This window comes from Heterodontus francisci, chromosome 27, assembly GCF_036365525.1.
Source record: "Heterodontus francisci isolate sHetFra1 chromosome 27, sHetFra1.hap1, whole genome shotgun sequence".
Classification (NCBI taxonomy): domain Eukaryota; kingdom Metazoa; phylum Chordata; class Chondrichthyes; order Heterodontiformes; family Heterodontidae; genus Heterodontus; species Heterodontus francisci.
This window is the reverse complement of record NC_090397.1, coordinates 7,047,209-7,060,445: the sequence shown is the minus strand read 5'-3', so window position 1 is coordinate 7,060,445 and position 13,237 is coordinate 7,047,209. Positions and strand designations below refer to the sequence as shown.

At 43.4% G+C, this 13,237-nt stretch overlaps 1 protein-coding gene across 5 annotated transcripts in view; it reads left to right on the top strand.

Annotated features, from left to right (window-relative positions):
• The first annotated feature begins 328 nt into the window (after positions 1 to 328).
• nedd1 (NEDD1 gamma-tubulin ring complex targeting factor) overlaps positions 329 to 13,237 on the top strand; it is a 63,162-nt gene continuing 50,253 nt past the window's right edge. For 4 of the 5 annotated variants that reach the window (XM_068058753.1, XM_068058754.1, XM_068058752.1 and 1 more), the window contains exons 1-4: positions 329 to 412; positions 10,440 to 10,609; positions 11,349 to 11,438; positions 11,605 to 11,721. In XM_068058753.1, coding sequence (XP_067914854.1) covers positions 10,448 to 10,609; positions 11,349 to 11,438; positions 11,605 to 11,721 — 369 coding nt within the window. In that variant the 5' untranslated portion in view covers positions 329 to 412; positions 10,440 to 10,447. Of the gene's footprint in view, positions 413 to 10,439; positions 10,610 to 11,345; positions 11,439 to 11,604; positions 11,722 to 13,237 lie in introns of all 5 variants that reach the window. The other variant, XM_068058755.1, reaches the window with a different exon arrangement.

Here is a 13,237-nt window from a genome sequence, read left to right as displayed (position 1 = left end):
GCCGCTGTGCGCGCGCACCACGGGGAGGGGGCGGGGTTTGCAGGCCGTTGTGCGCGCGCACCACGGGGAGGGGGCGGGGTTTGCAGGCCGTTGTGCGCGCGCACCACGGGGAGGGGGCGGGGCTTGCATGGTGGTGTGCGCGCGCACCACGGGGAGGGTGGTTCTTGGCGCGAAGCGGTTGTGAGTGTCCGGCCCGGTGGTGGCCAGGGGAGAAGTAGCGCTGGGATGGACCGAGAGCCCGAGCTGTAGGGGGAGGGACGGAGTGTCTGTACTGAGGCCGCGCTGCTGGTGCCGGGACCCTTACCTGCTGGCCGGCCCGTTCCTGACACTCAGGCCCCTGGCTGCAGCCGTTCCCCCAAGGGTAGAGGGCGGTGCTTCCCGAGCCGCGGCCTATCATTCCGGGGAGCTGCAGGTAAGAGCGCTCTGTGTGCAGGTTGGGTGTAGATAATCTCCTTATAAACCAACTCAACTCAGGCTGGATAATACAGCGGCTCTTTGACAGGAGGCACAACTTTCCCCTAGTCTGGCTCATTCTAGGGAAAAAGGGTTTGCTTTCTTAATTAGATACTTGCTTAATTAGAAAGACTAACATTTACATCACGCTTTTCAGGACCTTAGGATGTCCCAGAATACTTAGCAGCCAGTAAAGTCCTTTTGAAGTGGAATTCCTGTTGTAATGCAGGAAACATAGCAGCCAATTTGCACACAGCAAGATCCCATGAACAGCAATATGATAATGACCAGATAATGTTTTAGTGATATTGGTTGAGGGATAAGTTCTTTTCTTTTGGGCCTCCTTATCTCGAGAGACAATGGATACGCGCCTGGAGGTGGTCAGTGGTTTGTGAAGCAGCGCCTGGAGTGGCTATAAAGGCCAATTCTAGAGTGACAGGCTCTTCCACAGGTGCTGCAGAGAAATTTGTTTGTCGGGGCTGTTGCACAGTTGGCTCTCCCCTTGCGCCTCTGTCTTTTTTCCTGCCAACTACTACGTCGCTTCGACTCAACACAATTTAGCAGGGATAAGTATTGCCCAGTATATTGGGGAGAACTGTTCTGCTTTACTTTAAATTTGGTTCTGGGATCTTTTACCCAAGAGACCAGACAGAGCCTGTGTTCCATTGTAAAGGTGGCATCTCTGTTAGTGCAGTACTCCTTCAGTACTGCACTGGAGAGCGTTGGTCTGAATTATGGACTCAAGTCTCTGGAGTGGGATTTAAATCACTGATTGGACTCGGGCAAGAGTGCCACCACTGAGTGCTACAATTACAATTTCAGCTTCTCATCACAAAGCATTGTTAATGCAAGATGTTGAGGCAAGTAAAGCTCTTTTTGAACATTTACATAAATTGGGAAAGTTTCAGTATTGTCAAGAGAAAATGTAAAATCAATTAAGTTATAAGCCAGGTATTTTGCCAACTGGTCTCCAGATTGTATTCTGTCTGTTTGTATTCCTGAGTTGAAATCTTGCCACCTATGGTCCAACCATCTCACCTTTGGCATGCCATGTGTTCTTTTATTATTTCTTTTCAGCAACAATTAGCATATATATCACACCTCAAGTGTGAAGAGAACAGACACTGAACTGAAGGAGAGGTTAGGGTGACCAGAAGCCTGGTCAAAAGAGAGTTTTATGGCGGGCCTTAAAGAAGCTGAGGGTGGAGGAGTGGAAGGGTGTGTTTTGGGAGAGGAGTGGGGGATGGTGAATGAATGGAATCTTGACAGTGCAGCTGCCAATGGTTGTATGGATGTGATGGGCTGGTATGACATTGTACAAAATAGGATTTGGATAAGTTCAAGTTTGTGGAGGGAAATTGGTCACAAGAGCATTTGAGTAATTGGATCTGAGTGATAAAACCATTAATGAAGGTGGCAAAAGCAAATTGGTTGAGCCAGCGATGGAGTTGGGCAATGTAAGGTGGATGGAGGCAGTTTTTGTGATGTTGAGGATACCTCTTGATTTTAACTTGGAGCCATACAATCTGAATGAACCTGAAACTGTGGAAAGTGGAAACTGCCAAAACTCGGGGCCACAAATGCAAAATGGTCAGTAATAAACCCAATAGGGAATTCAGGAAAAACTTACTTGCTCAGTGGTTAGAATGTGGAACTCACTACCACATGGAGTCATTGGGATATTCCATTAGAAGCTAGATAAAAACATGAAGGAGAAAGGAATGGAAGGATATGATCAGGTTAGATTAAGAGGGGTGAGACAAGAATTCTGTGGAGCATAAACAGACATAGACCAATTGGGCCGAATGATCTGTTTGTGCTGTACATTTTATGTAATGCTACGCCTGGCAATATCATCCAAAGGTATGGAGTCAGCTTCCAGATGTGCGCTGATGACACCCAGCTCTGCCTCTGAACCAAGCTCGCCTCTGTCTTGTCACTGTCCAAAATCCAGTCTGAGATGAACCACAACTACTTCCATCTAAACTGAGAAGACTGAGCCATCGTCTTCAGCTCCCTGATAAACTCCATACCCTCAACACTAACACTATTCTCCTTATTCAGCCCCTCTCTATTTTAATCCCCACTAGAAATGAATTCCAGTCTAATTTTTATGGGCTCATTAACGTTTGCTACTTCTTTTGATTTGTCCATCTGTAAGATGAGGAGGAGGGCTCTAGCAATATTCCCTCTACATTCCCTTCTCTGTGTATGGGCTGTTCATTGCACTGCATGGTCCCTTTAAAATTGCTGTGCATGCCTCTTAAAGGGACCAGTGCTTGTGCATTGCCTGTTTAACCTCTGCGCAGCACATTCTTGATTGCTACACGGCCATGCAGCTTAGAGGGAATGTTGGGCTCCAAGATGGATTCTTGGACTCAGATGGTCTAAGCTACAGATGTTCAGGCTGTTATTGGTTAGGTAAGAGCAGAACCAAGCACTAAAGTGGCATTGGAGGAGGATGGTGTGACCAGTTTTACTAGGAGACTACAGAGAGGACAAAGAGGGATAATGTATCACTGCATGTTGTTTGTGACTGGTTAGTTGTTTTCAAAAGGTGGCTTGCTGAGAATGTGATTTAATTACTGATATGTTCACAATGTATAATAACTGAACCCAGCTCCAAAAGGCATTAAACATGTGAAATACTATCAGTTTACATTGAATAAAATTTACTTTTATTGTATCTACATAGAAATCTGTGGAATGCACAATGTAAGACAGGCCGACTGGATCGTGACAACATTTATCCTGATGGGCAATAAATGCTGGCTTGGCAGTGATGCCCACATCCCACGAGTGAATAAAAAAAAAAGCAACTTGTAACAATCACATTCACCTACCCTGTTCTCACATCCTTAATTTCCATTTCCTTTATTTCATCCATCTATCCAATCTAATCTTGAATGTTGACAATTTCTGCCTCAGCCACTAACTCTGAAGAAGTTTCTCCGACCCTCTGTTCTAAATCTCTTGCATTTAATCTTGTATCGATGACCTCTTGTCCCCTCAATTCCTGGAAAGTCTGTTTCTCTGTGCTGTATCCCATTTTATCATCTCACCCTATAATCTGCGTTGTTCTAATGAATAAAAGACATAAATGACTTAAAACCTTCTATTTTCTCATACCAGACAGCAGCCTGGTGAATCTGTTGCACCCCCTCTAAATCCTGAATAACCTTGCTATAGTGTGGAGCCGGTACTGTGCACAGTAGTCTAACTGAGGTCTTTAGGTTTTCTATAAGTTAATTACCTCTTGGCTTATATGTTTCATATCTCTTGTGCTAAAATCTAGAATTCGATTAGCTGTTTTGAACCTTGTGAATGGGAGGTGCTGCCTTTAATGTTCTGTGAACTTCTGCTCCCAAATCCATCTACTCTTCCACAGCATCAAGCCAACTTACAGAATCATTACAGCGTAGAAGGAGGCCATTCGGCCCATTTGTCCGCAGCAGCTCTCTGAAAGAGCAACTCCCTCGGTTCCATTCCCCCCTGCCTTTTCCCCATAACCCTGCACATTCTTCCCTTTTGAATGCTTCAATTCAACCTGCCTCCACCACGTTCTCAGGTAGTGCATTCTAGACCTTAACCACTTGCTGCGTGAAAAAGCTTTTCATCATGTCACTTTTGCTTCTCTTGTCAAATACTTTAAATCTGTGCCCTCTCATTCTCGATCCTTTCACAAGTGGGAACAGTTTCTCTCTATTTACTCTGTCCAAACCCCTCATGATTTTGAATACCTCTATCAGATCACCTCTCAGCCTTCTCTTCAAGGAAAACAGTCCTAACTTCGCCAATCTACCTTAATAACTGAAATTCCTCATCCTTGGAACCATTCTCATGAATCTTTTCTGTACCCTCTCCAATGTCCTCACGTCTTTCCTCAAGCGGCTCTCAGAATTGGACGTACTACTCTAGCTGAGGCCAAACTAATGTCTTATACAAGTTCAACATAACTTAATTGTTCTTGTACTCTATGCCCCTATTAATAATACTGTACACGTTATTAACCGTTCTGAGCCTGTCCTGTCACCTTCAATGACTTGTGCACGTATACATCCAGGTCCCTTTGCTCGTGGACCCCCTTTAGAATTGTACCCTTTATTTATTCTATGTTGTCTCTCCATGTTCCTCCTACCAAAGTGAATCACTTCACATTTCTCTGCATTGAACTTCATCTGCCACCTGTCTTCCCATTCCACCAACTTGTCTATGTCCTTGTGAAGTTCTACACTATCCTCCTCACAGTTCACAATGCTTCCAAGTTTCGTATCATCTGCAAGCTTTGAAATTGTGCCCTGTACACCAAGGTCCAGGTCATTTTTATCAGGAAAAGCAAGGGCCCCAACACTGATCTCTGGGGAACTCCACTACAAGCCTTCCTCCAGCCCAAAAAACATCCACTAACCACTACTTTTTGTTTCCTGTCACTCAGCCAATTTCGTATCCATGTTGCTACTGTCTCTTTTATTCCATGAGCTACAAGTTTGCTCACAAGTCTGTTGTGTGGCACTGCATCAAACGCCTTTTGAAAATCCAAGTACACTACATCAACAGCATTGCCCTCATCAACTCTCTCTGATACCTCCTCAAAAAACTCCAACAAATTAGTTAAACATGATTTTCTTTCAAGAAATCCATGCTGCTTTTCCTCAGTTAACTGGCATTTGTCCATGTGACTATTGATTTTGTCCCAAATTATTTTTTCGAGAAGTTTTCCCTTTTTTGATCAAGGGTGTAATGTTTGCAATTCACCATTCCTCTGGCACCACCCCTGAGTCTAAGGGAGACTGAAAAATTATGGCCAGTGCCTCTGCGATTTCCACCCTCACTTCCCTCAATATCCTTGGGTGCATCTCATCCGTCCCTGGTGTTTTATCCACTTTAAGTACAGACAGCCTATCTAATACTTCCTCTTTATCAATTTTAAACCCCTCTAGTGTCTGACTTTCCTCCTGTTTCAACATTGCCTGGGTTGCTTCGTCTTCCGTAGCAAAGATAGATGCAGCGTATTCATTTAATACCTCACCTATGCTCTCCATGTGTAAATCCCCTTTCTGGTCTGTAATCAGCCCCATTCCTTTTACCACTCTTATTATTTATATGTCTTCGAAAACTTTGGGATTTCTTTTAATGCTAGCAGTCTCTTTTCATGCTCTCTCTTTGCTTCTCATTTGCTTTTTCACTTCCCCTCTGGACCTTCTATATTCAGCCTGATTCTCAATGGTATTTTCCACCTGGCATCTGTCATAAGCACACTTTTTCTTCTTTATCTTAATCTCTACCTCTTTTGCCATCCAGGGAGCTCTGGATTTGTTTGCCCTTTTCTCTTTGTGCGAACATACCTTGACTGTGCCCGAACTCGTTCTCCTTTGAAGGTAGCCCATTCATCTACTAGTTTCTTGCCAGCTTTTGACTCCAGTTTATTTGCCCCAGCTCCATTCCTACCCCATTGAAGTTGGCTTTCCCCCAGTTAATTATTCTTACCCTGGATTGCTCTTTGTCCTTTCCCTTGTCAGCCTAACCTTATGATACATAGAAACATAGAAGATAGGAGCAGGAGTAGGCCATTCGGCCCTTCGAGCCTGCTCCACCATTCATTATGATCATGGCTGATCATTCAACTCAGTAACCTGTTCCTGCTTTTGTCCCATACCCTTTGATCCCTTTAGACCCAAGAGCTATATCTAACTCCTTGTAAGATGTACAATGTTTTGGCCTCAACTGCTTTCTGTAGTAGCGAATTCCACAGGTTCACCACTCTCTGGATGAAGAAATTTCTCCTCATCTCAGTCCTGAAAGGTTTACCCCGTATCCTTAGACTATGACTCCTGGTTCTGTACTTCCCCACCATCAGGATCATCCTTCCTGCATCTACCCTGTCAAGTCCTGTTAGAATTTTATAGGTTTCTATGAAATTCCCCCCTCACTCTTCTGAACTCCAGCGAATATAATCCTAACCAACTCAATCTCTCCTCATAAGTCAGTCGCGTCATCCCAGGAATCACAATTACAATGATCACTATCCCTGCAATGCTCTCCTACTGATACTTGATCCACATGGCCCATCTCATTCCTAAGGACCAGGACTTGCAGTGCCTCCTTTCTCATTGGACTACCAACATACTGTTCTAGAAAATTTTCCTGAACACACTCTAGAAACTCTAGCCCCTCAATGCCCTTTACATTATTATCCCAGTCTATGTTTGGATAATTAAAGCCCCCCATCCTCGCTACCCTATAATTTTTGCACCTCTGTAGTTTCCTTGTAAATTTGTTCCTTCATGTCCTTCCCACTAGCTGGTGGTCTATAGACAACACCGAGCAATGTAACTGCACCTTTTTGTTCCTTAGCTCTCGCCAAATTGATTCTGTCCTCGACCGCTCTGGGATATCCTTTTTCTCCAACACTGCAGTGCTCTGCTTAATACCATTACCCCTCCCCCTTTTCTCCCTTTTCTAAACACCTTGTATCCAGGGATATTTAACACCCGGTCCTGCTCTTCTTTGAGCCAGGTCTCTCATAGCCACAATATCATATTTTCACATGGCAGTCTGCGCCTGTACCTCACCAGTCTTATTAACAACACTCTGTGCATTTACATACTTGCACATTAACCCTGATTCAGACTTTATTACTTTCTCCCTTACTCTGACCCCACCTAATAACGTACTATTCCCTACTCTCGTGCTTTCTATCTCCCCCAGTATTCTGTGCACCTTGGTATTCCTCTCTAATACTTGCTCTTGGTTCCCACACCCCAGACAAGTTAACAGTTTTACTTCCCTCCAATCTGAGCTCCCTCTCGGGTTCCAGTCCTCCTGACAATTTAGTGTAAACCCTCCCCAACAGCACTAGCAAATCTCCCTGCGAGGATATTCGTTCCAGTCCTGCTAAGATACAGCCCATCCACCTTATACAGGTCCCACCTGCCCCAAAACCGGTCCCAATGCCTCAGAAATCTGATGCCCTCCCTCCTACACCAGTTCTCTAGCCACGTGTTCAATCACTCAATTCTCCTATTCCTATGCTTACTTGCACGTGGGACTGGGAGTAATCCTGAGATTACTGATTTTGAGGTCCTTTCTAATCTTCCTAGCTTCCTAAAATCTGCTTTCAGGACCTCATCCCCCTGTCTTTGGTACCAATGTCGACCACAACCTCTGGCTGTTCACCCTCCACCAGAAGAATGTCCTGCAGCCTCTCCATGACATCCTTGACCCTGGCACCAGGGAGGCATCACACCATCCTGGAGTCACGTTTACTGCTGCAGAAACACCTGTCTGTTCCACTAACTAATGAATCCCCTATCACTACTGCTCTTCCACTTCTCTTCCTCTCCTCCTGTGCAGCTGAGCCACCTGTGGTGCCACAAACGTGCCTCTGACTGCACTCCTCTGAGAAACATCACCCTCACCAGTATCCAAAATGGAAAACTAGTTAGCGAATGAGATCATATCAGGGGACTCCTGCACTACCTGCCTGGTTCTCTTGGACTCCCTGGCGGTCACCCATTCCCTATTTGCCTGCATGCGTAGTCCTCTGCCTCGCGGATGCACAACAGTGACTCCAGCTGCCGCTCGAGTTCCGAAACCCGGAGCTCAAGGTTCTTCAGCCGATGGCACATCCTGCAGATGTGTTTGTCTCGGACGCATGGCGCGTCCATGACTTCCCACGTGCCACAGGCTGTACATTCCACTCTGCAGAGCTGCTTTGCTATACCTTAACCTTACAGACTATTTATAATAAATAGAATAGCTTACCAGATACTCACCAAACAGCTCTTTCCACTGTACCGAAGCAGGAACCATATACTGGAGGGTTAAAAAAGTAGAAAAATGGAGCATCTCCGATCCCTTTCAACGAACTCAAATCTCCACACTCAGCTTGCAATCTGCACTCTACAGGCTGAACCCAGACACCTCTATTTATACCTTTTGAAGCTGAAACTGCAGCAACCAGATTTGACTGGTCAGCTACTTAATTAATCAGCTACTCTGCAGTAGAGCCTGTTAATCCCTGCCTAAGACTGTAAGAAACTTACTTTACTTCCTTAACCCTTCTTTACTTTCTTAACACCACTTTACTTAACCTTACTTTATCTGGAGGGTAAATTCTAGTTAAATGATAACTGCAGACCAGACTTTTATAAAGATAAGAACACTTAAAATCCCCACTCACCACACACTAATCTCCACACACAGCTTGCAATCTGCCCACCATTTACATTTAGATTATAAATGCTGCTTTTTTTTTAAACCATCACTTCACTTCCTGCCATTGAATTTCATATGACCCTTTTTAGTCTATTCCCCATTTTAATATTTCTTCTTAAAGAATTAACTATATCTCCTATTTTGGAAACATCTGCAAATTTCGACACTACTCTTCCAGGCATGTATCGAAATCATTGGTGTCTTGCAGTCTAAATATTTCTTGGTGAGCAAAGCAAAGTATTTATGGTGCAATTGGCAAAAACTGTCTGGCTCCTCTGATGTGGGTGCTGGGAAGAACCTGTGGTATTAAAGTTAAGAACAAATGGTGGCTTTCCATATTTTATTTGCATTGCAGCTGGATGACTGGGCTAGATAGCATGTGTCAATCATTGCCTGCTCCTGCACACTGCTCCTTTGCCATTTACAGATGGCTGCCTCTGCAGTGAGCTGGTTGCTTGCTGGTACCCATTGTGAAGATGTACTTTTTTCCTGTCTGATCTTGGAGCATTTCTCTTCTCCCTGCTTTTCTGCAATCTGTCTGCCCCTACCTGTGACAAAAGAGCCCTTGCAATTCTGTCATTTTTATTGTGATACTTGAGAACCTTCCCATTTGCTAAACTCATTAATTGCAGTTTGAAGCACAATAGTGGAGCTTTACAAGTAAAAATTGGCTTTTTCTCTCCTATCCGAGAAGGATAGAAATCTTGAAAGCAGTGCCAAATGCAAACACATTATCAGTTGAAGCAGTTTCACCTCTGAGTCAGAGCATTTTGGGTTCAAGTCTCACTTCTCATATTCCAGGCTGACAATTCAGTGCAGTAACTGAGGGAGTGCTGCATTGCTGGAGATGCCTTCCTTCAGATGAGATGTTAAAATGAGGCCCTGCCTTCCAACTCATTCATAAAAGAACCTGTGGCACTATTTTGAAGATGAGCAGGGCAGTTCTCCCCAGTCTCTTGGACAACATTCATCCCTCGACCAGCATCACTAAAACGATCTGGTTATTATCATATTGCTGTTTGAGGGTTTTTGCTTTGCACAAATTGGCTGCAGCATTTCCTACATACAGCTGTGACTACACTTCAAAAGTACTTCATGGCCGTGCAGTGCTTTGGGACTTGCTGAGGTTGTGAAAGATGCTATATAAATGCAAGCCTTTTTCTACTGATCCCCTTTTATTTATGTCTACTTTTTGCTAAAATTATCAGAATGGGAAGATATTACCATTAATTCTACTTAGTTAAACTGTAAATGGCTTACCCTGCTGTTGAATGAAAGGCTTCAGTTTTAACACTGGAAGTGGGCTTCTGTGTAATATATAATTGCAGTTTTAAAGATCTCCTTTTTGGCCGTAGTATTTGATTTTTAGTCAAATCAGGTTCTTCCAGCTTGGAGTCAATATATCAGACTGATGGAACTTCTTAAAATCTATCTTTTTTTCTCTTAGCTTTCAATCATCCTAAACACACTCCCCTGGCTCAGTGTTTGTCCCACTTACTATGACTCCAGAGTGCATTGGGATGTTTTAAAGGTGCTGTATGAATGCAAGTTGTTACCTGTTCGAATGCTGTCAATGGCAATACACATGCATACTTGAAAAGCTGAATAGTATAAACTGTACATATTTAAGTTCTGTGTGTTATCTGTTGTCTTTCCATTAATCTATATTCAGATCCAGTACCTATTCAATGTTTAAGAAAATACTGTATACTTAACAAGAGCCTATATTCCACATGTATTCACATGTATTCCATGTTCATACTTTGCAGAATATACCATGCAGGATAGCATCAAGTTAGCTTCGTGCGGGGATGACATTAAAATCTGGGATTCGGTTTCCATGACAGTGGTGGAACAGTTTAACCATCACAAGAAACCCTGTGAAGTAACTTCTGTTTGCTGGACTGTTGATAATATCCTTTGGAGCTCATTGCTGTCAGTAATTATTGCATTTATGTAAATCTACTCAACTGCGAAATTTAATCAGTTAGTATTAGAATGCTGTAATTGATTTTGTAATCTGTAAACAGAACCCCAAACTTGTCAAGATATTGTAAGGGAAAAGTTTTGCTCTGTGGTTTGCAAAACAATAACTTTAAGTAAGCAGGGAGGAATTTATTTTTAAAATCTACATTTGATCGACATGATCATCCGCTCTCAGGTTCCTTAATGTTCTTCTGGAATTTCAAGTCTCTTTCAGGTCTCTGCATTTTATTTCCAATCTTGAGTTTTTGCTAGTCTCTTCCTGCCTCCATCCTTTCCTTTCAGATCTCTTGACATCGTAGCTGGATTTCCTCCTGCTGCTTTCTACCACTAGTTCCATTTAATTAAAGGCTAATGCTTCCGTGATTGTCTACTAATTCCCCATATGTCAGTTCTTCCTAAATTATAAAAAAAAATCCTTCAGAGCCTACTTAAACTTATTTATTTAAAATAAACAATGGATAAAGTAGCATCAGCAGAATCTTTTGCTTGAACATTGAACTTTTTTTTAGCCTGGTTTCAACTATCATAAACCTCTTGCAAAATTTTCAGGAAATTTCAAGTATTTGAGTGCCACTGAATATTCAAGGCACAGCTTCATTTGCAAAGCTTTTTGTTCTTCAGATAGTAATTTGGATCTTGTGATGAGACAACTTTATTTCTGAAATCATTTTACCTTCATTCCTCCACATCAGTGTTTGGTGAGCTCATCTAGCAGTGGTGATAAAATAGTGCTGTCATCCTGCAGATCTACTCCAGTTCCTATAAAAGACCTTGCCGAAGGGGTAGGTGACCTTATCTTACTTGAAACTAACATTTTTTTTAAAATTGGAGAATGTCTATAGACGTTTGGGAAATTCTTTGTAACTAAACTTCATTAATTTGGGTAAAATGTCTTCTATTTAATGTGTTTGTGAGTCAGTTTTAATCAGATTTTGTTTCATTCCACAGAAAAAGCAAACATGTCTAAATCTGAATTCCACTTCCAAGTGTATTGTAAGTGGAGGTCTTGATAACACAGTCAATATCTGGGATATAAAGTCGAAGAGATCTCATAGGACACTGAAGGTATTCTGTTCAATGGATAAGTGTTCATGGATATTTCAGTTTACTGTGCCATGACAAATATATCACAGGTTTATCCTCTTAATTCCCCACATGATGACTTCCTAATCTCATCTTTGGTGGAGCACAATAAAGACTTTCTGCGTTTCAGATGGGAGAGAGAATCAAACTAAGTTGATGTGAATTGTTTTCTTGCATGGAACGATACTGGGCTAGGAGCCTTTGGCAGAAGTTAAGGGCAGTTTGCCAGCTTCTCCCCTCGCCCCTGGAATAGTATATGGATCAGGAGGACCTGAAAGAAAGCAGGTTGTTTTGGTGGCAGGGCAACGTAGAGCTTACAGTTTATTCCAAGGTAGGCAATATAGCAATATAGTCATACCTAGCACAAAGGAAGATGGTTGTGGTTGTTGGAGGTCAATCATCTCAGCTGCAGGACATCACTGCAGGAGTTCCTCAGTGTCCTAGGCCCAACCATCTTCAGCTGCTTCATCAATGACCTTCCATCAATCATAAGGTCAGAAGTGGGGATGTTTGCTGATGATTGCACAATGTTCAGCACCATTTGCGACGACTCTGATACTGAAGCATTCCGTGTAGAAAATATCCAGGCTTGGGCTGATAAGTGGCAAGTAACATCCGTGCCTCACAAGTGCCAGACTATGACCTTCTCCAACAAGAGAAAATCTAATCATCTCCCCTTGACATTCAATGTCACTGCAATTGCTGAATCCCCCACTATCAACATCCTAGGGGCTACTATTGACCAGAAACTGATCTGGAGTAGCCATATAAATACCGTGGCTACAAGAGCAGGTCAGACACTAGGAATCCTGCAGCAAGCAACTCACCTTGCTCCCAAAGCCTGTCCATCTACAAGGCACAAGTCAGGAGTGTGATGGAATACTCTCCACTTGCCTGGATGGGTGCAGCTGCAACAACTTAAAGAAGCTCGACACCATCCAGGACAAAGCAGCCCGCTTGATTGGCACCCCATACACACACATTCACTACCTCCCACCACTGACGCACAGTGACAGCCGTATGTAGCATCTACAAGATGCACTGCAGCAGCACACCAAGGCTCCTTAGACAGCACCTTCCAAACCTTCTACCACCTAGAAGGACAAGGGCAGCAGTTGCATGGGAACACCACCACCTGCAAGTTCCCCTCCAAGCCACACACCATCCTGACTTGGAACTATATTGCCATTTCTTCACTGTTGCTGGGTCAAAATCCTGGAACTCCCTTCCTAACAGCACTGTGGGTGTACCTAACCCACATGGACTGCAGTGGTTCAGGAAGGCAGCTCACTACCTTCTCGAGGGCAATTAGGGTTGGGCAGTAAATCCATGAATGAATAAGAAAAAAAAATGTCTACTGGATATCAAAGTGACCATGAAGCTGCCAGATTGTTGTAAAAATCCAATTGGTTCACTGATGTCGTTTAGGGAATGAAACCTGCCCTCCTTACCTGGTTTGATCTCTATGCGTCTCCTGTCCCACATGTGAATTCCTCCC